Below are 27620 nucleotides of genomic sequence, written 5' to 3'. Positions count from 1 at the left end.
GAGGATGGTGTCAGTGCTGCTGCAAACTCTGCTCATAGAAAGTCATGAGTTAGAAAATGAGAACCAAATGGACTCACAGCTGGGAAAAGCCAACAATAATTAATTTAACTAGCAGCCATTTGTACAGACTTTGTGTAAGTTTAAAAATTTCCCTTGAGAGAAACAAGGTCAGTGAAGGATAGAGTTCATGTCTTCCAGTGATAATGAAAAATACTTATACATAAATAGTAAGGAAATACTGCAAAGGCTTTGATTCTTTATTTGATGCAGGGGAAGTTCAACATTTCCACTATGACTTAGCACTACAAATCCCAGCCAATGTATGCCATGGTGAATTTAGCTTAGCTTTTATAATTTTGATTCTGATTTAGAGTCTTAGGAAGAAAACAGAGGAGCCTCTGCTATCTTAAATAACCTACTCCCCTCCCCATGATAAACTGATCTTATAAGAACAGAGGGAAAACAATGTCATTAAAGGGCTTTCATTCCGACTCTTTGATGAAGAAGATGCAAACAGTTTGAGCCGTAACATGTTGTTTCATTTTAATGAGCAGCGAGTACCTTCCTTGTCCTTATTAAAGTGGTTAATGGTGCTTCTACTGCCTCATTATCACCGCTAGAACACATTCGGTGTTGTTCCTACTGCTAAGCCAACTCCTTTTAGTTTGACAGATGATCAGAAAGTCAAATCAGATTGCTCAGAGATACTTGTTAATAAAATTCCAACAGTATTTCTCTGAGTGCCCGTGGGGACGCTAAAATTATTTATATTTTCTTGAGGTTTTCTATAATTACTGTGATTGTACTTTCTCCAAATAAATATATCTATGCCAATTAAAGCCACACTGGGTTTATATGTTGATCAGACTAGCATGAAACTTATTGAGTTTTAATCAAAACATACAGATAAAATTGAGCTTCCCTTGTATTATTTCCAAATGTCACACTGATGTACTCCAGAATTTAATTTTTGTGAGGCAGATTAATGTTTCATTGAAAAAGTTTATTTTTACATAATCCTAACAGAATTTTCTTTTCCTTTATTTTTCACTTCATTTTCTCTTCTTGCCTTTTTTTTTTTCTTTGAGGCACGTGATGTTTTCTTGCTTTTGTTTCTAAATACACAGCACATTTTAGGCATAATTGCATAATGCTGATCACAGTGTGAATGACTAAATGTATATAATACCAGACAAAATAACTACAAATGGCTAGTCATTCTACCAACATTCTGCTGTCTTTCCTTTTTGGAGTATAATCTAATGGCTATGTACACAGATCTGAACATCACTTACAAAATATTCAGAGTCTGTACTTAACAGATTATTTCATAACCTGAATACCCATATTAACCTGACTGGATTTTAAATCAAGATTATGAAAATTTTCTAAATTGTTTCTGTTAGGATATTCTTTAAATACTTTGTAGGGAAAGAACGCTACATTCAAGGTTCTCATCAAACATAAATCTCTGTCCAATGAGGTGTAAAAGTTACTGCTAATTGCATTTAGATTAGCGACTGTATTTTTGTCCATAATGTGAGGATGAGACACATTTACTCTGAATAGCTGCCAGAAAGACTCATTTGCAAAAATCACTTAGTTTTTAGCAGGATGAATAGACAAAGGAAACAAAAGTAGAACAGAAATGAATAAGTGTTTCTCACCAAAGAGTCCAGTCGTGACCACAGTAGGGCTGAACATTTCCCAGGTAGAATCCCAGAGACTGTGTCACTTCAACTAAGTTGGTGAAGTCCAGACTGATGCTATTGAATAGCACGGAGGTCATGATGATTTCATCGATCGCCCACACGTCTTCCCCTTGAGAAGAGTGATATGGTTGCCACCATCTGAACTGAATGCCAATCTGCCTTGCATCTTCAGGCAGCTCCACTGAAATTATTCTGGAAAACAAAACAAAATTGTTATTGAAAGCTTTGCTGTTTGTAATAACTCCACGGGAACGTATGTTATTTCTTCTTATTGGGTTAACTGTAACCCCTTACTTCATGGGTTAAATTCAGCTCATAAATACCTTAGCATCTACTCGTAGAGCTTCTACCAGTGACAGGGCAGGGGAATCTTTAGTTCTCTTGGTAGTCAATGTATTTATTGAAAGATAGCCATGTACAAAACCCACCCATTTTGTAAACTTTGCTGCTACTTTGGAACTCTGTAAATTGTACAGTTGCTCTGAATGCCCTCCAACTGAAACCCAGCTGTAGGCCAGGGGCTTAGACCGCCAAAGGGATGATCAGCTGATAAAGATTTTCAAATTCCAGCTCCACTTTCTCAGACTTGGTGGATTTTATCCTGACCTGAAGAGATGCAACTTCTTAACACCTGTGCTTTTTTCTGCACAGCACTGATGTCATACCTGTGTTGCTCTTGTCCTAGAAGAACCCATCCCTGTAAATTGTCACGTTCAAGTGGAAAAGGTTCATCTTGTCAGACAGTGTGCTTATGTGTAGTATCTTAAGGCACATACTTTTCTCTGTAGTTGCATAGAGATGCAACTGGAGGCGTGTCCCAGGCACTTCTCCTGGTATGCAAGGTCACCTGATTTGTCATGGCAGCTATGTCAACAAACCTATAATTGACAAACTGCAAAGAAAATTAAGAGTAATATCTAATTTCCAGGAGCAATTATCATACACAGCAGCAGGGAGCATGCATTAATTGCCACAGCAACGACACCTTCTTGAAAGCTCCATAAATCACCAGGTCCATGGCGCCCCACGCAAAGCACGTGAGCTATGAAGCAGACTGGCAACAGGGACATTTGTCTCCATTGGTGTACAGTTACTTGCTGGCAAAAGGGGCTTTGGCAAGTTCATCATGTAGCTGATATTTTTATTTCTCTTTTAGAGGAAACGTGGATAAAATGACAAATCAAGTAAACTGGAAACATAATTTTATAATTGAGCACCAAGTTGTTTTTTGCAGATTTAAAGTTTTTTTAAGCTGCCTGTTGTAATGTTTTGTTCTGTGCTCAAGAAGCAGTTTTGTGCCTTCGGCGCTCTTAGTGCAAAACCACACTCTTAAAATGACTTGCTAAACTGTCCTTGGAAATCTGTAATACTGCTGTTTAATGTCGCATTGATTTTAAAGAAGAATACATTAATCTATTAGCAAGAAAAAAATCAAATGGCTTGGCTAAACAGGTGGGAAGCGCTCCAAAAGTCCTGGCTGGCATTTCTAGGAGCTGCTTTCTGCCAGTCGTAGGCTGGAAGGAGCAGCGTCGAGGGACAGATAGAGGTGATGGCTGCCACGTGGTCCTTGTGGCAAGGGACCAGCAGTGCACACACTTTATGTACGGCAGATACATTCCTTTTGCCAGTCAAATAAACACACTTGAACAAGTTCACACCCTTCTAAGAGAAAGACTAAGCCCCATTACTCTCTGGCACGTGAATAAACTACAAGGACTTTCTTTCTACCAAGGGTTTCCTAATACACAGCAATTCTATGACCTTCTGGGTCAATTTTTAAAGGTACAAATGACACTAAATCGCTACTGATGCTAAAAGGAACCAATGATTTTGTCTTCTGTGGTTCAGTAGAGTGAACCAGAGGCAAGCCAGTACCCTGGCTGGGAGGAGCACTGTACCCAGCATACGCCGTGAAGCACTTGGCACTCGTGTGAGCTAATGCTCTGTTATAATGCTGGGCATATTTCTCTGCTGGTGGCTGTCTCTGATGCCTGCATCTCCCCTTTCACTCTTAACTCTCCTAAGCTTGCCCACGTGGATGCTAATTCTCACTGACAGTAATTTACAGAAAAGCCTAAATCATGACATACACCACTGATACACCTATCGGATGTTAAAACATTTAACGCATGTTAAAATAAATTCCTCATCCCAGGGGATTAAGCAAATGGAATTTAAAAATGTTGGTGTAAACCATTGAATAGGGCACATATGTTAGTATGCAGAACCTGACTACATCTCCAGTTATAACAGCTTCTCTGTCTGGCTTTGATTTGTTGGAGAGAGATGGAGAGGGAGGAGGATTCTTGCTAATGACTTTTCTGCTGCAGAGAAGAAAAGTGTTCCTACTAACATTACCAGCTACCATTAGATTTCTTAAAAACCAGCTGGGAGACCTTTGCTCTGATCTCATTCTTTCAAGCTATGCGCATACCTAATATTGAAAAGCCACCGCTGTTCTGCTCAGAAGAAAAATGCAGCTGTCAAATGTTAGCAGATTAAATGCACCTTTTCAGTAGAACATTAAATGTGTAATTATTTTTTGTATGACTGAAGATTAATTAAATTTCTGGATACAGATTGATTGCCAAACTTCGTAGCAGTCCATCTATGTTATCAAAAAAGCTGATATTTTCAGACAACATAATATGAAAAGGTGAAGCTTTCTTCATATTCTTCATCGTAATTATTGCCAGCATTATCTTCAGGTTTGTTTGTCATTTTTCAATCTACCCAGAGTGGACTTTACATATCCCATGGCAAAACCTTTCTAACCTGTGTATGTTGTGCTTAGCTCTTTGCCCTGTCAGAACAACAGAAGGAGCGTTTCATACTTAATCTCAAACAGCAAAAAAAGTCTCTGGTATCAATATAATTTACTACATTTATATCTTAAACTTCATTAAAATCAGTCAGCAGAGTCTGTATTTTCCTTTTTGTTATAAAAATTTCATAGTGCTATATATTAAAAACCTTTAGGGAAATATAATTCCTACGGCTGTAATCTTGAATGTAAGAATTAGAAACAGGGCCATATAAAATATATATGTGACATAATAAAGCATGTGAAAGGAAATTTTGAAGAAGTTCCAGTTCGTAGGATCTTTCCTTTGGAAATGTTTAAAACTTCAGAAATTAAAGTCCACATGCAGTATACTTCTACCAAATGCAGTCACTCCCCTCAGATTTTTGAGTATTTCTCATAGCTCCCAGGAAATATATTTAATCTTACGAGTTCTTTTCCATTAGAATATTCTTAACCACATTTTGTATATCATAGTTTTGTACTGAGTTGTTAATAAGATGAAGAAATCCAATATTTGTTTTTAAAATGTGCTGATCTGAGCTCAATAAATATGAATAATGAAAGTTATACGTAGTTAAAGTGACTTGCAGATTATCTGCAGTCACACCACTGGGGTTGACTCAGGCCTTATCCTGGGGCTGGGTGGAGGGGTAGAGAAGAGGACACGGGGCAATACCCAGAGAAAAGCTGCCCTTGAGCAGCAATGGACCAGCTGGGACGAGACCCACAATACTACCATTGGCTCTGCCTCCCGTGTGCCCTCTCGCAGAGCATCTCCTTTCATCAGGATTTATTCGCTCTGCTGCAGACCCTGTGAAGGTGGATGCTCCCAGGTTTGAGTGGGTTTGCACAGACCCAGGCCAGATTGTTCTGGGCTTGCAGTACCAATGTGCTCATGGAGATTCCAGATTTTGCATTGCTTGATTAAAATTGGTGGATGGTCTCACAAACGAAACAGTAAAGAATACCTTCTTCTCTAAGCACATCAGACACATTCCTTTCTAATCTGACACCAAACATAGGTGCTACTAGACAAGATGAGCAATTTGTTCGCCACCTTCGTGATTTGCACAATTCCCAGGCACAGTCACCGGCAGGATCTCCTGGGCCACCGAGTCCCACCCACAGGCACAGACACAAAATTGTGTAATTGCCTTCAGAACAGGGGCAGGTGCAATTTCCCTGCTGGCCTGGAGACATCCTCATGGTCAGATTTTGTCTCAGCTGTCCTGCACTGCCTGCAAACTCCTAATCCCGGAGGATGGTGTAGTGAATGTATCTATGGCTTCAAAGCTACAAATAATTTATATTAGTTTATCTTTACAAGTGCCTGTTTCCATGGGAAGAGACAAGCCCCTATTTCCCACAAGTATATTTCTACCCCTCATCCCACACTGTCTTGGCTTGTTCTGTCACATCACCTGAGACTTGGATGCCATTAAATCCATGCGTTCATTTTTATAGAAGCAGGCAAAAATGGGAAGTGACCAGAACAGCTGCAAAACTTTAAGGAAAAGCAGTAACTTTCAGTGTGCAACAAAAGATCTTCACTCAACTCACTCCCACACTGTGTGGGCAGATGGACGTACTCTCCACATTGCAGTGACTACCACTGCCAGCATCAACTGCATGGAGGTAACACTCTTTGTAATATTTATGCATATACCTTGGCTCGTGGTAGTTGAGATAAGAATAGTGTTCCAGTAGTTTCCAGGTAATGCCGTTGTCGTAGGAGTAGTGTAGCAGCACTCCTTCCCCAGGCTGGTCAGGTGCTTTGCAGGTACTCAGCACGGACTTGCTGCCCAGGCGCAGGGTGAACTGCAGGAACCTGGATCGGAATTACACAAATATTTATAGGGTAGCATTTGCATAGTGCCACGGGGTTTTTTTTTTCCTAGCCAGGTTGTTTTCAGATCTTCTCAATCTAGACAAATTTGGATAAATATCAGTTATGGGGTTTTGTATGTGCCATTTGTTTTTACTGTCAAGTAATGCAATGTGGCACATATAGTTAAAAAATGCCAATCATTACAGCATTTAATTATTTATTAGGCACTGAAGGGGAGGGAGAGATAGTGAATGGATCTAATCAGCTGCCACAAGCTGTCAAATAAACACAACCTTATAAATAATTAATTAGCACTTGGCTTTGACACTCAGGTTTGATATTAACATTTCATATTTTCCATCCAAGCTGTACAATAACTTCCCTCCAGTCTGTTTTGGGCTCTGTTGTTTACAAATCAGGAGGAAAAAAGACAAGGCTATGAAATCACCATCAAAATATGGAACTAGGAGTTTTTAAAAAACTTTTCTTCCTGCTAAAACAATCGGCTTAACAATACACAAGGTTGTAGTTGGAAGCGGAGGGGTTCCTCAACTGTTTTGCCTCACATTACCACTCTTTCCCTCTCACCTGGACTGGGAGCTGTCAAGGAAGGAGGTGATAAGCTGACGCCTCCCATCCTTGTTGAAGACCAGGGCCTTGCCACTGGCCAGGACCCCACAGCCGAAGCTGACCTCAGCCCCCCGGATGGAGTAAAAATTGTGGTAGGAGGAGAGGCGGGAGCTGGTGAAGCTCTCCGAGATGAACACAGGGAAGGTCTGAGACGCCATCTCGCACGCCGGCCCAGAGAAGCCCGGGTCACACCTGAGGGTGAGGAAGATTGAACAGTGTAATTAATGACCCATCTTCTGTGGTTGGCTGGCAAACCAACACAGTGGCTGCAATTGTTCATGAACTGAAGATGCCTACAAAGTCATTCTGAAATCTAAGGACCAAGAACCTCTTTAAACTTTATTTAGGTATTGCATAGCCAATGACTTTCATTTAGCTTGTAATTACTTTTCCAATTAAAAAAAAATATATTTATGAACACCCCACCAATCTACACATAATACCCAATAAAGAAATATTTTTATTCATTTTTGGAAAAAAATGCTGCTGACAATTTACAATTGTTCATATGTAAAATGATTAATTTGCTTACTTTACAGATACTTTACTGTATCTGTAGCACATCAGATGCGATTACAAGAAATTGAGTAGCAGAATGTCCTGTGGGTCACGCTTTTGTTAATACCGAAAAATATTTACACCAATATTTTGAATGTGCTTACTGGTTTTGAGTAAGTACCTTTACTTTTTAAACTAGAACCCTTTTAACAAGCCAGACTTTCAGTAAAAAAGTGCCGAGTGCTGGCTTTCCGCCCTTGAGGTCTGCTAGGCTATGGGATATTAGAACTATGAAAATTGTGGTTCTTTCCCAAAATTTAATATAAAAGTGATACAGTCCCAAATCACCTCTAGAACCAGTATAAAGCATGCATCACTGACACTTCAGCATGCTCTGTAGCACACTTTAAGATGAACTGGAAGTTAGACTCTCTCACAAAACACAATTATAGAAAAAAATTAAATATGCTGCTGTTCAGAAAGATTGATCTTAAGCTCTCTAGTGAACTTTGTGCATTCTGGGGGTTATGCTAGTTTTACATTTAGTCATCTCAAAAAGCAAGGGCCAAAATGAAAATTGCTTCAAATTTCAGACCATCAGGGGAACTATGTGACAGAAATTGAATACAAGTACTGAATTATAACTCTTACTTGCAGCCATTTCTAGTACACTGTCCTCGCCCAGAGCAGAATTTGAGGCAAGATGGACCAATATAAACTGCAGAGAAAAGAAATGAGTTAAATGAAGGGTTATGTTATGTGATAAACAGAATATAATGAGTACAAGAAAGTATACAGATCCGATCATACAGTTATTTCATTTATCTTAATCCCACTAGCTGGAAGAGGTCTACAAAAAGATAAAATGCTTTTGATTGTATCCTTCTGTAGAACTGAGTAATGGAATTTTGTTCTGTGTCAAGGATAGCCAGGGATAATTTATTAATTAATGGGTAATGCCTCTCTGTGGCTTGAGACACTGGTGATGTTTAAATTAATGTACCTGGTTATTCTAAGATTGTGAAAGAGATCAGATGATTTGCTATGCATTGGCCATTTTCTTGCCTTCCATTTTCTTCATCTTATTTCAGAGATGTAATCCAGTATTTGTACACTACAACAGTAGTCTTCTAGACTTTTAAAACGTATCGCTGCTTCTCTCACTGAAATCCACATACTTAAATTCACCAGACTTACTGGAAATTGAACCTGCCCTGATATGTCCTAACTATTAATTATCATACACTTTAACTGATTCTTTCAAATGGAATAAATCTTCAAATCATACGCACTCAAAAATACTTCAGGCTTTTTTTTTGCTTTGTCTTTCTCCAATGACTCCTAATCGACAGTGTTGATACTTTGTGAAAAATATGAAGGATGGAAAGAGCAGCAAATCTCAGTATAACCTGCATCTCATTGCACTACTATAAAGAAAAGCATTAATCTGGGTCTAGCCCACAGTGTTAACTTGCAGGCAATGTCCTTTCAATACAATATGATAACGACGCCTTAACCATGAATAGTGTTATCTTTTCTTTTGAAGAATTCCTATTACTTGGAGTCATTCACTTGCACTGTGATTTTTGGAATGTCATCCAAATAGCCACCAATTTTAAATCATCTATAACAATCAATAATTAGTTTTATGATGCTGCCCGTCACAGCAGTGTGTCAGTACTCCCTGGCAGACGCACTCTAAATCCCTGTTAGCTGCTCCCTGTAACTAACTCCCCATCAGACTTCATGTGATTTCTAGATTTTCTCACTTTTCAGGGTGCAAAAATTCTATTCTGTCTGTTTGATTTATTCGTCTCTTTCAAGGTCTTTTTGAGGGGGTGGTAAAAGTAGAAGGGTTAAAGATGTAATGATGTGTTCAAAATGAAAAAAGCTTTATGAAAATTGGCGAGTTTCCAGTGTTTCTAAAAGATGGCCAGCTTCCAGATTTCATTTAAAGCTTAATTCACATAAGAAACAGTTGTGAAGCTAAAAGTCAGAGTGCTGAATCCTTGAAAATCTTCCTCTCTTCAAGAATTTGAGTAGCTTGCCAATATTTATGAGTCTTTCCCTACAATGCCGAAGTGCAAAGCTTCAGTTCCACTAGAATCTAACAAAGGAGGCATGCAAAACCTCATAAACACATTCATCTTTAATATTTGATTCCCATGTCAAGGTTCTGCACCTCAAACAAATTTCAGAGCAGGCAGTTTTTAGGCAGATGGTTGGTAAAATTGCTTTTGAGATGCTACAGAGTGGAGCATCCTTTGATGAAATGTTATTTAGTTGTACAAGCAAAGGGAGTGTAGATATATATGAATTGCCCATTAATTTTCAAAATCTTGTTGTTTTGTTCTGTTGTGAAGAATTTGTACCCTTGCATTGATTTTATCTTTCTCTAATTTCTGTGAACTACTGTGAGCATCTCCAACACTTGCAGTCTGCATTTTGTCAGGTAGCAACTCATCTTTGCAGCTACTCACACACATCTTCTTATGTATACGTATCTAAATTTTCCCTTCATTTTACTTTCTTTTTGCTGTAAACCATCATCTCTGAAGACAAGCATGAGTACTCTACCCAGAATGTCAAGATGATTCTACTTCTGATTAATGTGATTAAGAGAACAATTTTCATTTCTTTTTGTGAAAAACTTTCATTTGTAGTATTACATTAAAAAGGCAGCTTCAAGGATTTTGTTTTCAAAAATAGGCAGTAATCTATTTTAAGAATTTTGCAAAATGTAACTATTTACCATTCCCAGGTTCCATATGAAACCTTACTAGGAATCACTACAAAATTTCACAGGCCATTGTACATCACCATAAATCTTTAAATCACATACTTCACAAATCTAACAAAACAAATTCTGTATGTAGTTTACTTAGTCCCAAAACATCTAGGCTAATGAGCAAAGCCAAAAAAATTTGCACCCTCTCATCGTTAGCCTTTTCAATCAGACTTATTTCTGCATTTCATACCTTGTATCTATTTTATCCTGTGTTCCTGAATACTTTTTCTGCACTAAGTTTTATGATTATATGAGTCAATATAAGCTCATTCCAGTTCTTTACATCCACTTAAAGAACAGGTAGGTGAAAAATAATTTCTTAAAAGAAAAATAATTCCCTGAAACGGATGGTTCTTTCCACCTGAAGATGCTGTAAACAATGTAAAAGTTTTGTCAGTGTTTGGTAACAGCATTGCTGTATGAAGGTCTTCTATCTCCAGAAGTAAAAATATGTCCCAGATGCTGTAACTGTTGCTTAGGCTGGCGCAATAAATGTCCTTAATAGCACAGTGTAGTACCTTTGTATGTAATTAGGACTAAGCAATCAGAGGAAATGTTATATTAAGCCCTTGCCACCAATATCTTTTCCTGGAAAGCATTCAATTAAAAGGAAAAAAAAGAAAGGGTAATCTACTAGGCTATTGTCTTTTCAAAATGATAGAATTCTCCTCTAGCTTCAAAATGCACTTGTTACTAAGCGCAAACACGAAGAAAAGGATTTTAACAAACTGAAAATCATTTGACCTGTGATTCTGGAAAATATGTTTACTTGGAGGAGCATATAAAAATTTACTCTTCTGATGTATCATGATCATGGATAAGAATACTAACTATTATCGATTGCCCACATATTTCCAAGGATTGGTCCTGTTTGTCTCCATCGAATCCTGGTGTCACTTGTTAACGCCGCATTGGGGAGGGGAATAGTTATTCGGTTCCACCTGAAATGCATATAACACAAACACTAACATTTCATACTGATAGTTGTTAAGCAACTGTATGTTTTGCAGATGTGTTTACTTATACTGGAAGCTTTATAAGAATTTTAAATTCTAAAATCTGCTCAAATGAACCAGTGAAGTTACTGCAGCTTTTCAAAATATAAATGAAAGAAACCCGCACCATGGCCCATGATATTTTCACACAATATAAGAATGTTAATTATTCCACTATAAAATGCAGCCATTGTTTTCCCTGCATGAATGCATGAAATCTGCAAAGTTCTTAACCTGCTTTGCTATAGCAACTCCCCCATCACAGTGAATATCCCTAAATTGCACACTGCATTAAACCTTTCCGTATGACTGAGCTCCTTTTGGCGGAAACCCTTGGGAGTAAGAAGGGCACAGAAGATTTGGCCTGCTGTGGTCTGGGCCATCATTCTCATGCCATCCACAGTGGCTACACTTCCCCCACACACTGGGGGTAATGGTTTCTGTGGAAATGGTACGGAAATGGGGGTCACCAGATCACAGCAATGCTTCAACTCTACACTCTGGTCATACCCGCTGCTCTGAAGTCTCTGTGGAAGCTGGGATACAGAGGGATGGGATTTGCGCTATGCAACAAGATGTCACTGTTCATTTTATAGTCAGAACAGTACCCAAGAGACTTAATAAAGAGAAGGGTTGATATACGAAAGTGACGCTAACAACCACCTCCATCTGCAGAATTACAGAGGATGTGCTTCATTGTAACCTAATATTGGGATTCCAAGTGAGTAAAGGTGTTTGAAGATGTAAATATGGCTTTGACTGATGGTTCCTCTGACTAAGAGGAAAACTTTTGTGGCTTTGACAAGGCATAACTTTTCTTTTAATTACCAGCATGCTGTCCACAGTTTGGTTTGGTTTTTTGGTAATTTATCTTTAGCATCAGAAAAATAATATTATACTACAGAAGGAGCCCCATATATTTCAAATTTCATTACTGGGCAGCCAGGGAGACCAGAACGCTCCTTCCTTGCTGTCCTCAGCTAGTAAAAAATGAAAGATGACACAGGGTTGCCTGCTTTGCTGCTTTCTTCTGTCACCTATAATTCACTTCTCTAATCTTGCATCTCAGTTAGCTTTGCAGAGAACACTCTCACCCGCTGTAATTTTCAGAGGCGTAGATGGTGCTGTGGGGGAGGTGAGGCCCAGCACATATCTCAGGCAAACACTCGGTGTGGAGCAGGGACCAAGAGCGACCATGGTTGCTTGAAAACTCCAAGCTGACACTGATAACCCAGTGAAGAAAAGAAAGGAGAAAGACACCGTGAGCCTACTTGGCATAGATATGAATGTAAAAGTACCAACACTGATAAAACACCAAATCTGATATTCCTAATAACCGATGCTGAAACGTAAAAAAAATTTAGGCAGGCTTTAAATAAAAAAAATCCTGAAAACACAAACATGAAACAAATCTGAGTGTTTAAAAACCAAAATGGTAGCCTATAGGCTGAGGACTGTCTAAACACCTAGTCTGTGTTTGGCCACCATCTAGCTAGTGTTTATATGCTGTTGCTGTTAAATGAGCTGCTGTTACTCTTACATTCCAGCTAGAAATGGTTTCAAAATTAATGATGACAAAACTTGGATTCCTCAAAACTAGACAGCATCATGTGAGCACAGGACACTTCTAACTACCTGTTGCTGACCATTACACCTTCAGAAGCTGGTAAAAGATAAAGACCACTAGTTATTCACGCACTGGCTGGCTCTTCCCTTCCGTTGCCGACAAATAATAACTTAATTGGACTCAGTCATCTGCCTCCTTCACCCATCGTGCCTAAATGGAGATCAGAAAAGCACTATGGAAGAGTGAAAATGGCCAGCCCCCACCGAGGATGCAGAGGGCGAAGGGGACCTGGGGAAGGGCACCCTTCAGAAAGCCCCCATAGAAGGCAGAGCTCCGGGAAGCCATGGGAGCCTCTGTGCTGCCCAGCCATAGTGGTCTTTGGACGTTTCCTCCTACCTCACAGAGCCTGGAGGGATCAGTGGTGAATTTTGTGAGTCATAGGGACATAACCGTATGCAAAACCTCCAGATTTGCCAGGAAAAAGGCTGCTGTTCTCTTGTTTCATTGACTATCAGTAAACCAAACCATCCACATGTAGATAGTGACATTGGAGAACTGGAAACTCTATGAGACCATCCACTGAGTCTCTGACAATAAGTTATTAAAACTATTTCCCAAAAATTTATTGACAAGTCCAGTATTCAAAAAAAGCTCTTACTAAAATTTTTTCCTTCCCTGTTTCACTCCATTTAAAAAACCCCACTGTTTACAACCTAAGAGTGTAAGGAAATCCTTAGATCTTTTACATTCTGAGGACCTTGAAAAAGTAATTTGGGGAGTGCTTGATTTATTATAGATTTAGTATTTTACTGAAATACTATTGTAATTTCCTCTATATAATTAGCTTGTAATATTCTGTTTTAAGTAATGTCAGTGGAACATTATAAAAGTCATAATTCATCACCTCAGTACTAAATTAGTGGATTATAACTTTCCCTTTTCATTATAATTTGCTGACAATATTACTTTATTTAAATGTACCATCACTGTGATATTGTAAGTGTGTATTAAAACAGTTTATGGAGGTTTTGACTAATTTATTTCAGATTTAACTGTACTGATACCTTGGAGGGTCATATTTACTGCATATATTCAGTGTGAGTTTCTCACATTTGCAGTAATGAAAGCACTAAGAATAATGCTGCAGACTAGGACACAGGAAATGCTGCTGTATTTGGGAAATACAAATAGGAATAATGGGGACCTAGTGCTTCTTTTGATATGAAGTAGCTCACTTCTGCTTCAGAAATAGTTTACTTGGAGGAGGAATATTAATCTTTCAAAATACACACTAATCCCCATGAGATAACAGGCTGAGACAGAGACTTCATATAACACATGTTTACAGGCCAGGAGTGTTTACAGGTAAAGTTTTCACTTTTCATGTACAAAAATGTTGCTGCCTTCCCTTCCTATCAAGTATTAGTGCAATGCCTTGATTTTTGCTGCCCCTTGAATTCTGCTGCCCTATACAGCTACTAGGACTGTCAGTGCTAATGCAGCTCTTTCCAGTTGTGAGCAGGTGCCACAGGACATGGATGTGAAAGCATTTACAGCCTCCTCCTTTAAACTCTTGACTCCGGAAAACTATCAAGTAACTTAATCTTCATAAAATATCAGGATAAACAGTCTCACATGTGCCTAAGGAAAAAGGGACAGTGGACAGTTTGGTTTTGGGTCCCCTATTTGAAGAAGGATGTTAAGAAACTGGAGAGGTGGAGCAGAAGTCCATGGCCTTGAGCTCTGGGCTAGGAGGGGCTGGGGAATCAGCTTGCTCAGGCTGGAGCTACAGCAGCCTGTGATGTGCAGAGGGCACACACAAGGGAGAGAGAGCTAAACTCTCCTCAGTACTGGCAGGCACAGTAGAAAGGGCAATGGCCATAAATTTCAGAATTTTGGACTGGACATTAGGAACACTTTTTCACTTGAGCAGTTCACCCAGAGAGGTAGCACAATGTCCTTTCATGGAAGTTTTCAAGTCATGGATAGGCAAAGCTGTGGCTGACCTGATCTATGCCGGTAACAATCCCACCCGCAGCAGCAGGTTTCACTTTGATGATCTGTGAAGGTCCCTTCCAACCACCTTTTCTAATATTGTACAAAATATGGAGCAGCAAATTACTCCCTTCTTTCCCTTTCCCTCCCCCTTAACTCCATGGAAAAAATAATGTTGAACGTCCCAATGAAGTGAAGCTAGCAAAAGAGTTCTGTGGTCAGTGTAGAGGCAGTGAGGTCCTCATGCTGTTGGTCATCAAGATGAGGGCTATTTATGACTAGTCTTAAAAGAATTAGATATGCTTGTGACATCAGTAACCTCTGGGAGGTCAGTAGGGCAGGTTTCTGCTGGTGCCTTTAATAATTTCAGCCTTACACAGTATTAAGAGGTAAATCTCATATCCATTAGAAACTGGAGCAAAAGTTCCTGTGAAATCATGAGTATATTTCAGAATAAGGGACTATGGAAAGCAACCTTTGACCTGGAAAGCTATTTAATAGACTCCTTATCACACATAGGGTATATAAGCCTGGGCCTGTGGAGAATAGGAGAAACATTATCTTTTGAGCAGTTTATATCTATCGTTATTAATTGGCTTCATTCTTTCTGAGAAAAAAAATACTCATAGAGATGCTATAAACCAAAATGTGCTAGAAAGCTGATAATCAAAAGAGAAATCTCGCCTGTTGTACCTGTTACCAGGTTGATAAGTTCCACAACCCAAATTGATGGAAAATTGGATCATGTGAGTCACCGTGGAAGGGAGCACTGGGAGGACGTGGAAGTAATCCACAGCCCAGACATTCCTGTTGTGGCCTTGGTGACTCTTTTGCTTCAGGCAAAACTTGGTTGCTGGAGTCTGCAGGTCCGGACTAATGACAACAGAAACCAAAGATGGAACCTTTAAAAGAAAGTAAATGAGGCTTAAATAAAACAAATATTATTTAAAAAGATCACAAGGTACTATTTAAAATAGAAAAGCAACTTCAAATGTGCTGAACCAAACATGTACTTTTGTCTCTCCTTGCTTCATTTCTGTTAAACTTTTTTAGCCACCTTTTTCCACAGAAGATCCCAAATAAAAACTTTTTATTTTATGCACATAGCTGTTAACACTCTGGATAGCAGTGCTGCTTACCACCTTAGTGGGATCAGTTTGTTTGGTTATCAAGACACCATAGAAAAGACTGTACCTTCTGTGTTCTGAAAAATAATGAGTTTATTTTGCCAGTGCTTCATTGGTAAAGGAAGGTGCTACTTGTCCTTCAGCCTTTCAGCTCACAGAAGCAAATACAGGGTAATGGCATGTCTAGTCTGAATACGTGAGAATGGAGTAACAGCATGAGTTCACAAGCGTATGCAGGGAGGATGTTATGTTGTGGAAATAAATGAAAGCACTGCTTTATAAATCTTAGCCTTTGTCTTGAAGCAACGTAATTAGACCTTCATTATGTCAAAAGAGGATGTCAGCTTTAAAACTGCTCATTTTAAAAAAAACCTCCACAATGAAGTCAGTGTAATTTCAGATCCTATCTTTCCCCAAGTTCCTCAATTATTTTTTTTTATTATTCTACAATTACAGCTTCCTTAGTTTTAAAAAAGTTCTACCCCATCTTTCACACAGAAGCAGGCGAGGAGGGAAGCCACGCACAATGAAACAATGCAAGTGACTCAACCATACCCAGGCCAAACCCTACTGTAAACATTTGCTCTCTGAGTGCTAGAGGTACAGTGAAAATGTGCACAAACCTGGGCTTGAAATCAGCCACATCTTTGCCACCATAGTTCCCATACACTGTATAATCATACTGCATTTCAATCTCTAGCGCATCCATGCGTATCTGTATTACCTATCAATTTTTGCTATCTTTTTCACAGCAACAGAGAAAGGAGACCTCAGGGCTGGGTTACTCAGGGCAGACATGGTCTAAGTGCTTCCTTGCCCTAGACAGGAAGGATCCTAACAGCAAGCTGGAGGTCCTTATTGTCCCACCTGAGGGTGGTGGACATGGCTGGAAGGAGACTGCACTAGTGGCAGAGGAGAAGCTGCCTGCGCACACTGCCAGCAACTGCCTCCTGCGGCTGAGTTTGTGCCTGCATCACTGTGGACCCTTTTAGAGGGCACACAACTGTATCCAAAATGGAAATAAAAAGTGTAAAATGTGGCATTTCCTGCACCAGGCACAGGAAAGACATCCAGGCATTTCCCAGTCACTTTCCTCCCAGCCTGGAGGATGGGATGGATCTCACCATGACTGACCCTCTCAGGACGTAGCTCCTGAGTATCAAACTGTGGCTAGCAGGAGCTTGACTGGAGACAGGAGTAATTATTTGTGAGGAGGTGTTACCACCAAAGTTTTCAGCTGATGGCTGAAAATTTTTTCCTGTTTCCATTTGCCTGTTATCCTAGCACTAGCCAAGGCCGCAGTCCTGCTCTGGCGTGGAGTGATCAGCAGTAACTGCAGAGCTGTCGCAAAATCATTATGAGACCTGCACCTGATTTATGTGCTTGGGAAGACTGTGTTTGGTTGCACCTATGGAATGCATCACATCACATTGTTGTGATGGCTTAAAAATAGATTGATCTATCAATCTGATCCACCTACTTTGTTTAAGATGATTTACCTTGTAAGCAGCATAGGTGAGGGTATCAAGAGGTATGTGCTCCCTCCTGCCTTCAATCTTGGCATAAAGTATGACATCATTTTCATGGGATTCTCCAGAATCACAAGTTCCCCCTGTACAATACATATTTGAGGAAGAAAAAAATTAATTGAAGCCCTAGTTACTGGAAAGTGGAATCATATTACACAGCCATAATTACAAAAATAATTACAACCAGATGCTATTTAACTTAGGACATTAAACAAAAAGGACACCAGCCCTAAGGACATAGTGTATAAGAACTATTTGATCAGATATACTACGCCAGAGATCAAGGGGGTTGACAATTATGAAAACCTCAAGTAACTCTCTTAATAAGCTTATCAAAACAATTTTAATAGAAAATGCTGTGCCCAAAGCAATACTTCTATCTGTATATTTTAAATCCTATTTACACAGAAATATTCAGCTTTTTGAGTCTCATCAGTAAACTGTTATTCAGTACTCACACTCACTACAACCACACACATTGTACGTAAGGATGTCTTAAATACTTCTTATCTGATAGTTTGGCAGCTGAGAATTTGCTCTTAGTAGGAAATGAGGAAGACTGCTGTGTACCTTCTTTGTTGTGCTGCTGCTTCTACTATTTACACCATATCCTAAAAGGGATGGACAGAGTCTATTGTATCACACAAAACGTGTGTCATGGTTGCCTCACTGGGACGGGGCAGTATTTGAAGTATCTTTGTATATGTAGAACCCAAAACACTTACTAACCTTATCTGAGAGAGCAAATTGGCTTATCTGATTGGCAGATTTGAGCATCAAGCTCTACATTATAGTTACCAGATGGACATCATCACACTAGTTTGGCATTCTGGAAAAAAGTTTTTAAGACAAAATATCTGTAATTGAAACAGGAAACTTCATTTCCCTGTTGTCTGAGGTAAAACAGAACTAATTTTCTGTTCAGGAATTTTACTTTTTTAGCTGGGCCTCTTCTAACTAACTAAAATCTGAAATTAACAGCATATTGTTCAGAAACCGTTCACTCTCACAGTGATAAGACCTGATTATACCAAGGAATGGTTGCAGAGAGGCCCTTGCTTATACTTATTGCTATAAAAACCAAGGTCAAGTAAATTTGTTATTTGCCCCGTTGGAAGGTCTGAAGCAGAAAAGTGTAGAGGGGTCACACCTGTAGGGAGGAGCGGACAGGACAGGTGACCCAAAACTGACCTTGAGGGTATTCCATCCCATCCGCATCATGCTCAGTATAAAAGCTGAGGGGTCAAAGGGTCAACTCTGTTCCTCCAATGGCCGACATCCAAGGAGGACCCTGTCTGTTCATCTGCCTTTGATCCTGATCTGAGCATTCCTGACTCCAGATCTGGAATCCAGCTCCTGTCCATCACCGAGTCCAGTCTGGGACTTTTCCCTGTGCCTGCTGGTGACGTGATCATCATCCTGGGAGCTTGATATGGTTTTGTATATACTGTATACCTTTTTTTTTTTTCTTTTCTTCTTATTATTTATTATTTCATTATTTATTAATATTTTCATTAGTTTAATTTTTTTCTAAACTCATAAATCTCTTTTATCTCTTCCTCTCCTCTCTTTTTCTTAGAGGGGGGAGGGAGGGACCATCTGTTGTTTTGATTGGTCAATCCGGTCAAAACCACGACACCTGTACACTGTGGGTATTGCAGGTATTTAAAAAAACCCAATCCCCCAACCCCCCCCCCCAAAAAAAACAAGAAAAAAACAGGATGAGGAAGCTTCTTTGGAAAGTCTGTAAAGTAGAAAGGTTATGAAACACTTTCTCTGCTATTTTCACTGCAGACGGCCAGTTCTTGGAATGGAATAGGCAAAGTAGTCCAGAGAGCTAGATAAGATGTGCCTCTTTGATGTGTATTATACTGTAATAAGGAACATCCATGTGTCCTTTCAAATCCTCTGCTTGTCTGAATGTTTAAATTATTATGTATTTAATTTACAAGTACATACAGGATACATTTTTCAAGTGATATCCCACTATCCTCTGTGCCTGCATGTGCTGACAACTTCTCCCCTAAGTTCATAAGGTTGAGAAAATTTCTTTCCTGTTTCTCTTGCAGGTGTTATAATGCTTGGAAGAACTGGGAAAAAGCATCCTCTTTTTCCTGTGCTTTATTGGTAATTCATGTAACACAGAGATGTGCAACAATTCAGGACAACAACATGAGGTCTTCCACTCATTAAATAAAGAGTGTTTTTTCTTGTTGATTCAGAAGGTTGCTTGTGGAGGTCATAAGTTTAGTCTCTGCTTCCTCCTTTATTATTCTATTATTCTCTACTTTTAAGCAAAACCCGTCACCTCCTCTAAACATGGTGTTGAGAGAATAACCTCATGCAATTTCCTTTATGTGTAAAATAAAAGTTCTGGAAAAACACTGTGAGGTACTGAATGATAACTACCACGTTCATAGGGATTTTGGTCTGTTGCAACACTAAACCAATGCAGTGGCAATGACAACAACAATGGGGAGGAGAAGTGGCAGGAAACTTTTGTTCTTGGCTGCTTTCTTAGCCCTGGTAAATCACTGAGATTGCTCTTTGTTCCAGCAGGGAAAGTCCACAGATGATGCTAACGCCACATCAGTGCTTTTCACTAGGGATGCCACATGTAGGCCATATCTCCTCCAAGAAGACTGTAGCACAGTATTTGTGTGCTACACACTGGGCCACTGCATTAGCAGAGAAAAATGTTTATGAATATAATATGAGCTTTTTTTCAGAAACTATTTTGTGGGTTCAGCCAGGTAAGGCTGTCCTACCCCTGTGCTACTCCAATGTCATCCTCAGTTGCAACCTTGTTCACTTTGGAGGATTAACACCAGAATCCACATGGATGTGATTGCAGAAGGATAAGACAGGTACCCACAAAATCCTCTGTGGTGTAGTGAGGATGACAAAGATACAACCATCTCTTCTAATATAAGAAGTAAGGGGCATCAAATGAAATTAGAAGGTACAAGACAAGATACGTCACGTGAAGAATTGTTTAACTATGGAGTGGCTACAGGGTCTTGTGGACACAACAGGCAGGTTCGGTTGATAAAAACTAATACCAAGGATCATTATAGACACTGTAGAGGGACCACCTGACCTACCTGCTACTCCAGCAAATCCTGGGTTATACACCTTCACGTAACTTCTATATTAAACTGTTTTAACCTGGAGGTAAATGTTTATATCAGCCAAAAAAAAAAAAAATCCACAGAAGAAATGCCCACCAACAGCTACTAAACTCAGAGTGCCATGTCTAGTTCAGAAAAATTTTCATCTGCAAGTCAGTGCCATCTGAGACAATATTTTTGGGAGGCCTGTTTATGTGCCCACCATGTTTGCATACCTGTGTGGGCACCCAGAAGGGTGGACTCTTGGTCTGACTGAGAGCGGTCAGTCTTACATCCTTGTGGGTATCACAGTTGGGAATCAGAGCTGTCCTCTTCTGAGGAGTACTTAACATAGTTCTATGCATACTGCACAATTTAAATCTCACATGCTCCATGTATTGTATTACACTAGGAATATATACTCACCCATACTGAAATAGAATCTTAAGTTCCCATAACCTGTAGTGTCCATGTACGGAGTGCATATTTTTCTTTCTCCGTCTCTGAGAAATACCATAGCAGAGCCAGATTCCAGTGTCCCACATTCAGTACCAATGACGGCTCCAAATATGTCCCACCTGGAGAGGTCAACAGTGGGCGGAGAATGTGCAGAGGCATGTTACCAATAAACTCATACAAAACATGTTCCAAGAGTTCATTTGTACCTACACAAGTAGCTGCTTCTACTCTTACACAGGACAACAAAATGCTGTATTTCAAATATGATTCCTACAACATTACTTACATATTCAATACTAGTTTTTAAACTCAGTTGACTCAAATAAAGCAAAGTAAATGTAAATATTTCAAATAAATTGGCAGAAAGGCAGAAAACCATGCATTACTGAAAAAATGAGGCTTTTAAGGAATACTATTACCAAATATTTAGTGTTGTGTTGATCTATCATCTTCATTCTTTTTCTGGCATAAAAATGTTTACAATATAATTGCATTCTGTTTCATTTTGCATAATCTAAGGTTTATAGATCAGTGAAACTTGAAAAGCCACATGTCCACCATATCTGCTACATAGTCATTAAACATGTAGGTAATAGCTGAAAATGCTCTCTTTTCATCTTTTTGAGCATTTAGGGTAAGAGTTTTTAACTAACGCATGAACAGAATACAAAAGAAGACTGCTGTGTTTTTAATATGTGATGATACAATCTTTCTCAGCTTTTCTGTGCAACATTTTCTCTTATTTTTATTCAGCGATAATTAAAAGAGCTGTTGCAGAATTTTCAATTAAATATTTTTATTGAAAATATGTTTTCATCATGAAAGCATTGATTTCTTCAAAACTCGATTAAAATATTTTGAAAGATTAGGAACTGTTGAAAACTTGTACATTATTTTGGTCTGATACATTATTATTCATGTTGAAGTCTTAATTAATTCATAATAAACTATTTTAAAAATATAAGGCTGATAAAGTGATGAATTTATTTAGTATCACTAAATCCTGATAATCCAATCGTTGAACTAGCCAGCGTGATTCAGGATGAGTGAGAAAACACCGAAGTTCAGAAGCCTTTGTGAGAAGGCAGAGCCTTTTCCTGTCCCCTTGCAGCAGAAACAAGCTCTAACAGTGATGTGCCACATGACAATTTCATAAACTGTCATTTCAAGAACTTAACCATCTATTTATCACTTTAACCATTCCAACTACTTCAAAATATATTTCTAGGATCTTCTTAAAAACTGCCAGTTTCCCAGTTGACCTAAGCTGTGACAGACCAGCAATGTGCACGTTTGGAAATCCTGCTTTAAATCTGTCAGTCATTTACACAGGAATTAGCGAGCTTAGCATCACCAAAAAGCTTTTCTTATATAAATATAAATATGTTAATGGAAGCACAGTTTAACCAAACCCTAATTCTGAGGGAAGTCATGCAGACTTTTTAAAGGTAATGTGCAATATAATCAAAATACAATTTTGAAAATGGGTCTCTGGGGCTGAAGGCAAGCACCGAATTAAACAGTTGTGCCTGCTTTAACTTACACCACAAAATCTCACAATGCTCCATTGATCTTTTGTATGCTCTATTTAGCTCAATTAAAACACTCTCTGTAGTGACCCACAAAACAACTCAGGGTCATGAATGATGCAGATCATGGATGTTTCCAGGGATCCTCTCCTTTTAGGCAGCATTAGAAATGAAAGTTCTACAACGTTAAAAACAGGCACTTTAACAAAAATGCATCAAAACGCTGTCTGTAAGGAGAAATGGAGAAAGAACCTGGGTGATGGCATGACAGAGATGTAGATATTCTTGATTAAACCCTCTCCCTTACGAGGGCTGCTTTTGCCTTTGCTGTGAGAGCTGACAGGCTCCAGCTGACCTTACAAAGGGAAGCTGCAGAACTTTCTGCAAGTTCTGTCTCAGGTATAAAGTGCTTCTGTGATTATTTAAATACAGCAAACCATTATTTCAAATATAGTTCAAATAGCATTCAAAAACATTTCTCTTAGAAGGGATTAAGGAAGCTCATCTATTTGCAGTTGTGTACAATTCCCAAAGCAAAGCCCCACAGAAATGTTGCAAAAAGGGACAGTGATGGCGAGTTTTATAGGATGGGGATGTAGTCTATAACATCACCTGAGTTCAGTGTGTATTGACGGCTGCATGCAATTTAAACCGCCATTCTTATAGCAATAATTGAAAGAATTGATAGAATTTCAAATACAGAATAAAATTTGAAAAGCAAAAAAAATTAAAAAAAAATTAAAAAAGGAAGATGTTGTGAGGTCTTGGGCTGGCCACCTAGTGCCTCAGAAAACAAAGTTTTCCCTGCTAGGGCAGGCTGCCACACCACCAAGATTTTCCATGGAGGGGGGGCAGATCCAGACCTGGTTCCTGAGACTGCATCAGGATGTGCCATTGCAGCCTGCCTCACTCCAGGCTGGCAGTGGTGGCACCTGAAGACTGGAGCTAGACACTGCATGACAGTGAAAATGTAATATTCCAAATTCAGAAGAAATTGTGAATTTGCTAAACAGGGTATGGTATAAGCATTTTATTTTCATATTTCTACTCACTGCAGCATTTACTTCTGTAATTAATTTTTAAAAGTTTATTCATTATCTAAGAAGAGGTGTCCTGATTAGAACAGCTGACAATGAGGGATCTGGCCCTGTCTACAAACAGGGCAGATGTCCCCAGGTAACACTCCTGTCCTGTTTTTTCAAGATGGAAAAGAGACTGAGAAAACATCTCAAACATATCCCACGTGATCACCTAACACACAACACACGTCCTCATTTTCTTTCCTTTGTCTGAAACAGCACCTGCTACGCCATGGGTTGATTATTCAAACTGGAACAGAGTTCACGGTGAATATTTTTCCTGTAAGGCCCAAATACACCACGTGTCCACAGGACACATTAGCATGTGCTTCTTAAAAGGTGCTCTTTACCTTCAGCACAGGATAGGCAGCATTTGAATCAGCTGCTAATGATCTGAAACACTTTGTAGGTTAAAATCAACATTCAGTAGAGACCCATAAATTAACAATATACATTTCTCATTGCCCTGGGGTTACAGCAACTAATGAAATTCTTCTTTTTAAAAATAAAAAAGAACGAAGACCACATTGTTGGTTATCTTCTTTTTGTCATAGTTTATATGCTGAGGTATATAAAATGATACTTCTTTACCAGGACACTTCTTTTTTTTTAAAGCTCACTTATGTTTTTGGTAAAAGTGGCAATTTTGCTGTCGTAGTTGGTTTCTTTACTTTCTGTGCCCTTGCAGCAGTCCCTGCCGGATCTGGCTTTACAGGTATTCTTTGAAATCCTGTATTTATCTAAAGTAAAAATAATAAATTATCAGCCAGATCCTCACCCCTGGCACGGTAGGCATGGCCATGTTCTTGGTGCTGGAAGGTGAGAGCAGGCTGCTGCTGCAGCTGTCCTGCCTCCACCTCCTCCTCCTTGGGCATCTGCAGGCTTCTGCACAAGCAGGAGCTCTCTCGTGGCAAAGCGTGGCTCACAGCAGGGATCCAGAGGGGGATGAAATTCTCAAGGAATTTGATTTCATATGGATATGAGTTTGTTAAAAACACTCAGGTGGGACAGAATGACAAAACAGATCAACTTCGCGTGTTTCTTCAGAATGACTATGTAATTCACAAGCATGACTTTTAATGAAAAAAAGCTTTGGTGACAGAGTGGTCTGGAGACAGACTGCTCCTCCTGAGCTTACCAGACTTGTTCCTTCCTAAAATCCACAATCACCTGTTATTTATTCTAGTCTTAGGGCCCCACACAGGTAAGGGGCACTCACCCTTTAGGCTGGCTCTCAAACTCTTCTGCCCACTGCTCCTGGGCGTCCTCCGTGGAAAGGTCCACGTCCCGGGTTGTGGCGAAATTGAACTCGCTGCCTTCTGTTCCGTGGAAGTAGATGGAGTTTCCATCTGACTGGCAACTATGCTGTGGACAAAAGGAGGTGATGTTACATCGGGTTTGCAAGGGTTCATGCACCGCCAGAGCTCAGAGCGAGCTGTATGTTATCTAATGACTAACCGATGCCTGAAACAAAATATAAATAGAAAATGGACGGTCATCTTTTACCTTTCTTGGCCCTCTCCCAATGAGTGTGTCCTGATCTCATACCTGCTTCCCTACAAATGCACTTCAGACTATTGTAAAGCTGTATCTGCACAGAAAAGACATGTACCATACCTCTGGGTGCTTTTTAATTCTATTTTAAAGCATTGCCATTATGTCTGTCACACACACAACTGTGTGTACAAATAGCTCTATTAGTATATCAAATACTGCTATGGATACTTTATCAGCATAAGAGTTTCATGCTGTGAAACACATATGAGCTCTCCATGCCTGAATTTTGGCCAGCAGAGGTGTTTGCATGTAAAATTGCTATGCATTGCCATACAATGAACTTTGAGTCTGAGTGTATGAGTGAAAAGGCTACATTTGCCATATTTAATTCATATAGCATAACAAATAGCTCTATAGGCAACTAGCTCTTGTGACACAAGAGTCTCAGGGGGTCTCTGAGGCTGCCCCCAAATCCAATGCATCTGCTTTTCCCCTGCATTTCTGTATATACCATCTCAGCAACATCAAGTGAAGCCATGGGTCTGCCCCAATGAGCCCTGACTACCAAGAGTCTCCAGGAGTATTGGCCTGGAAGAAGCTCTGAGGAGCACATGGGGGCTACAGTACAGATTTTCTTCTTTTCTGCTTTTGCCTTCTTGAGTGTCTGATGAAATCATAAAAGTCTGCAAAATCTGTGCAGCTGAAACATACTGGAAGCTTCTAAAGAAGACTTACTTGGCCTTAATGCAAACTGAGAACTTGGTATTTTATTGAATTGTTCATATTGCAAGAAATACTGATAAAAGTAATAATTAGCTCAAACACTTTTTTGGGGGAGAAATCTTGGTCACATTAAAAGTGAAGGCTGAAATAAGAAATGATTAATTAGAGTAAATTCCGGGTTCTTACCACAGTTCAACATCTGAAAAAGAGATACAATAATGCCAAATTGCATTGACCTTTTCAGTATTGTCTATGCAATGCCCTCTTGTCTCTGAGCCCCTTCATAACGCGCCAAGGGAAAGTACCACAATCGCCTCTTCTGCCTTTAAAAAGGTCATGGTAGTGTCATGTAAGTGAATAATTAAATTTTTAACAAATAGAAAGATGTGGCAAGAAATGAAAACTGCCCAGTACATCTTTGTCTATGGGATTTTATGAGCCAAATGCAAAATAACACATCTTGTCATATTCTATAACTCTTCTTTTATTTACCAATGCAAAAAAAAAGATATGACTGAAATGATTTTGTTGATTATTTTCAAGTATGGTTGCCTATAACTCAGCAATTAATTTATATTTAGGAATGTAATATATGACTACATTTTTAGAGATGTCTATACATTGTTAGAAAAAAATCTGAGTACTTGATGTCTGATTTTAGTAGAGAGACTTTCTGGTCTTTAGAGGAATGACAACAGCTCTGTGTTTATGAACAGTGACTAAAAATCACTTAAAGAAATAAACACACTATAAAAATGTAAAGACTGCTTCAACTGCTAAAATAAGCAAATTGCTGTTAAAGTGTTTTTCTTCCAAAGAAAGGTCAAAGCAATAGAAAGATTCTGAAGTGTTGATAATTTATCACAGAAATTAAATAGATTTTGTCACAAGTCTCCTTGCTCTGTTAATGCACCATATACACAGTGCACCATATACACAGCTGCTGCCACTGAAAAGGCAGAATAATTTTCACATAAAATATTTTATAACCAGCACAAATTAATAAAACAGTTTTGTATTTTACTTCTCTTTGAAAAACACTGTTTGTACTAGGCTGTTTTTTATAGTAGACTGAAAAATGGCTTTTGTTCACTGATTTTATCCTTCATGCTCACAGGTATTGCTAACTTCAGAATTTAAAGAATAATTAATTTTGCTCCTTGCTTTTCATATTTTCTTCATTTGTTGAACAGAAATGAAGTATCCTTCATCTGTCAATCAATCTGCCACAAAACTCCTATTATCTGCAGGCAGTCAAGTAAATACACTAAAAATAAATATACAGGCTAAAACTTAATTCAAATTTATACATAACCCTTCATCTCTTAGGAAACAAACAGACAAATAGATCCTACTGAGCTAGTTATTACAATTGCATAAAAGCTTTGGGAAATCCTTTATAAACCTTACTTATTTGTCAGGTGCTAAGGTATATGTAAGTATATACTTGATGGTGGGGCATGAAATTAGTAATCTCTTGCCTGATGAAAGCCACCTATTAAAATAAACACAAAACAGACACAACCCCATTATCATTTAATGTTTGTATGTCCTTCTGCTGCCTAACAGAATATTTATTTTGAAGTATGTCTGATGGTGTTTCCATTTAGGTTGTCAAGATAAATAAATGGGCAGTTTGGCAAAAGGGTGAACATGTAATTATTTATACAGTGGTGTATGATTAACCCTTTATGAAAGCTCAAAAGGATACAGAAGTCATTAGTTCTATAAAACTATCTCTATGCTTT

The 27620-nt window shown here is 39.0% G+C and overlaps 1 protein-coding gene across 1 annotated transcript in view; it reads right to left on the bottom strand.

The window, feature by feature from the left end:
• RELN (reelin) overlaps positions 1 to 27620 on the bottom strand; it is a 292013-nt gene that overhangs the window by 90996 nt on the left and 173397 nt on the right. The window contains exons 11-20 of the mRNA XM_074169082.1: positions 24872 to 25017; positions 21012 to 21163; positions 17446 to 17558; positions 15513 to 15721; positions 12352 to 12480; positions 11094 to 11203; positions 8126 to 8192; positions 6935 to 7168; positions 6185 to 6346; positions 1668 to 1904 (exon numbers count right to left, since the gene is read on the bottom strand). Coding sequence (XP_074025183.1) covers positions 1668 to 1904; positions 6185 to 6346; positions 6935 to 7168; positions 8126 to 8192; positions 11094 to 11203; positions 12352 to 12480; positions 15513 to 15721; positions 17446 to 17558; positions 21012 to 21163; positions 24872 to 25017 — 1559 coding nt within the window. The remainder of the gene's footprint in view (positions 1 to 1667; positions 1905 to 6184; positions 6347 to 6934; positions 7169 to 8125; positions 8193 to 11093; positions 11204 to 12351; positions 12481 to 15512; positions 15722 to 17445; positions 17559 to 21011; positions 21164 to 24871; positions 25018 to 27620) is intronic.

Source organism: Numenius arquata, chromosome 2 (genome assembly GCF_964106895.1).
Source record: "Numenius arquata chromosome 2, bNumArq3.hap1.1, whole genome shotgun sequence".
Lineage (NCBI taxonomy): Eukaryota > Metazoa > Chordata > Aves > Charadriiformes > Scolopacidae > Numenius > Numenius arquata.
The sequence above is the reverse complement of the archived record's forward strand: the minus strand, read 5'-3'. Positions and strand labels throughout refer to the sequence as shown.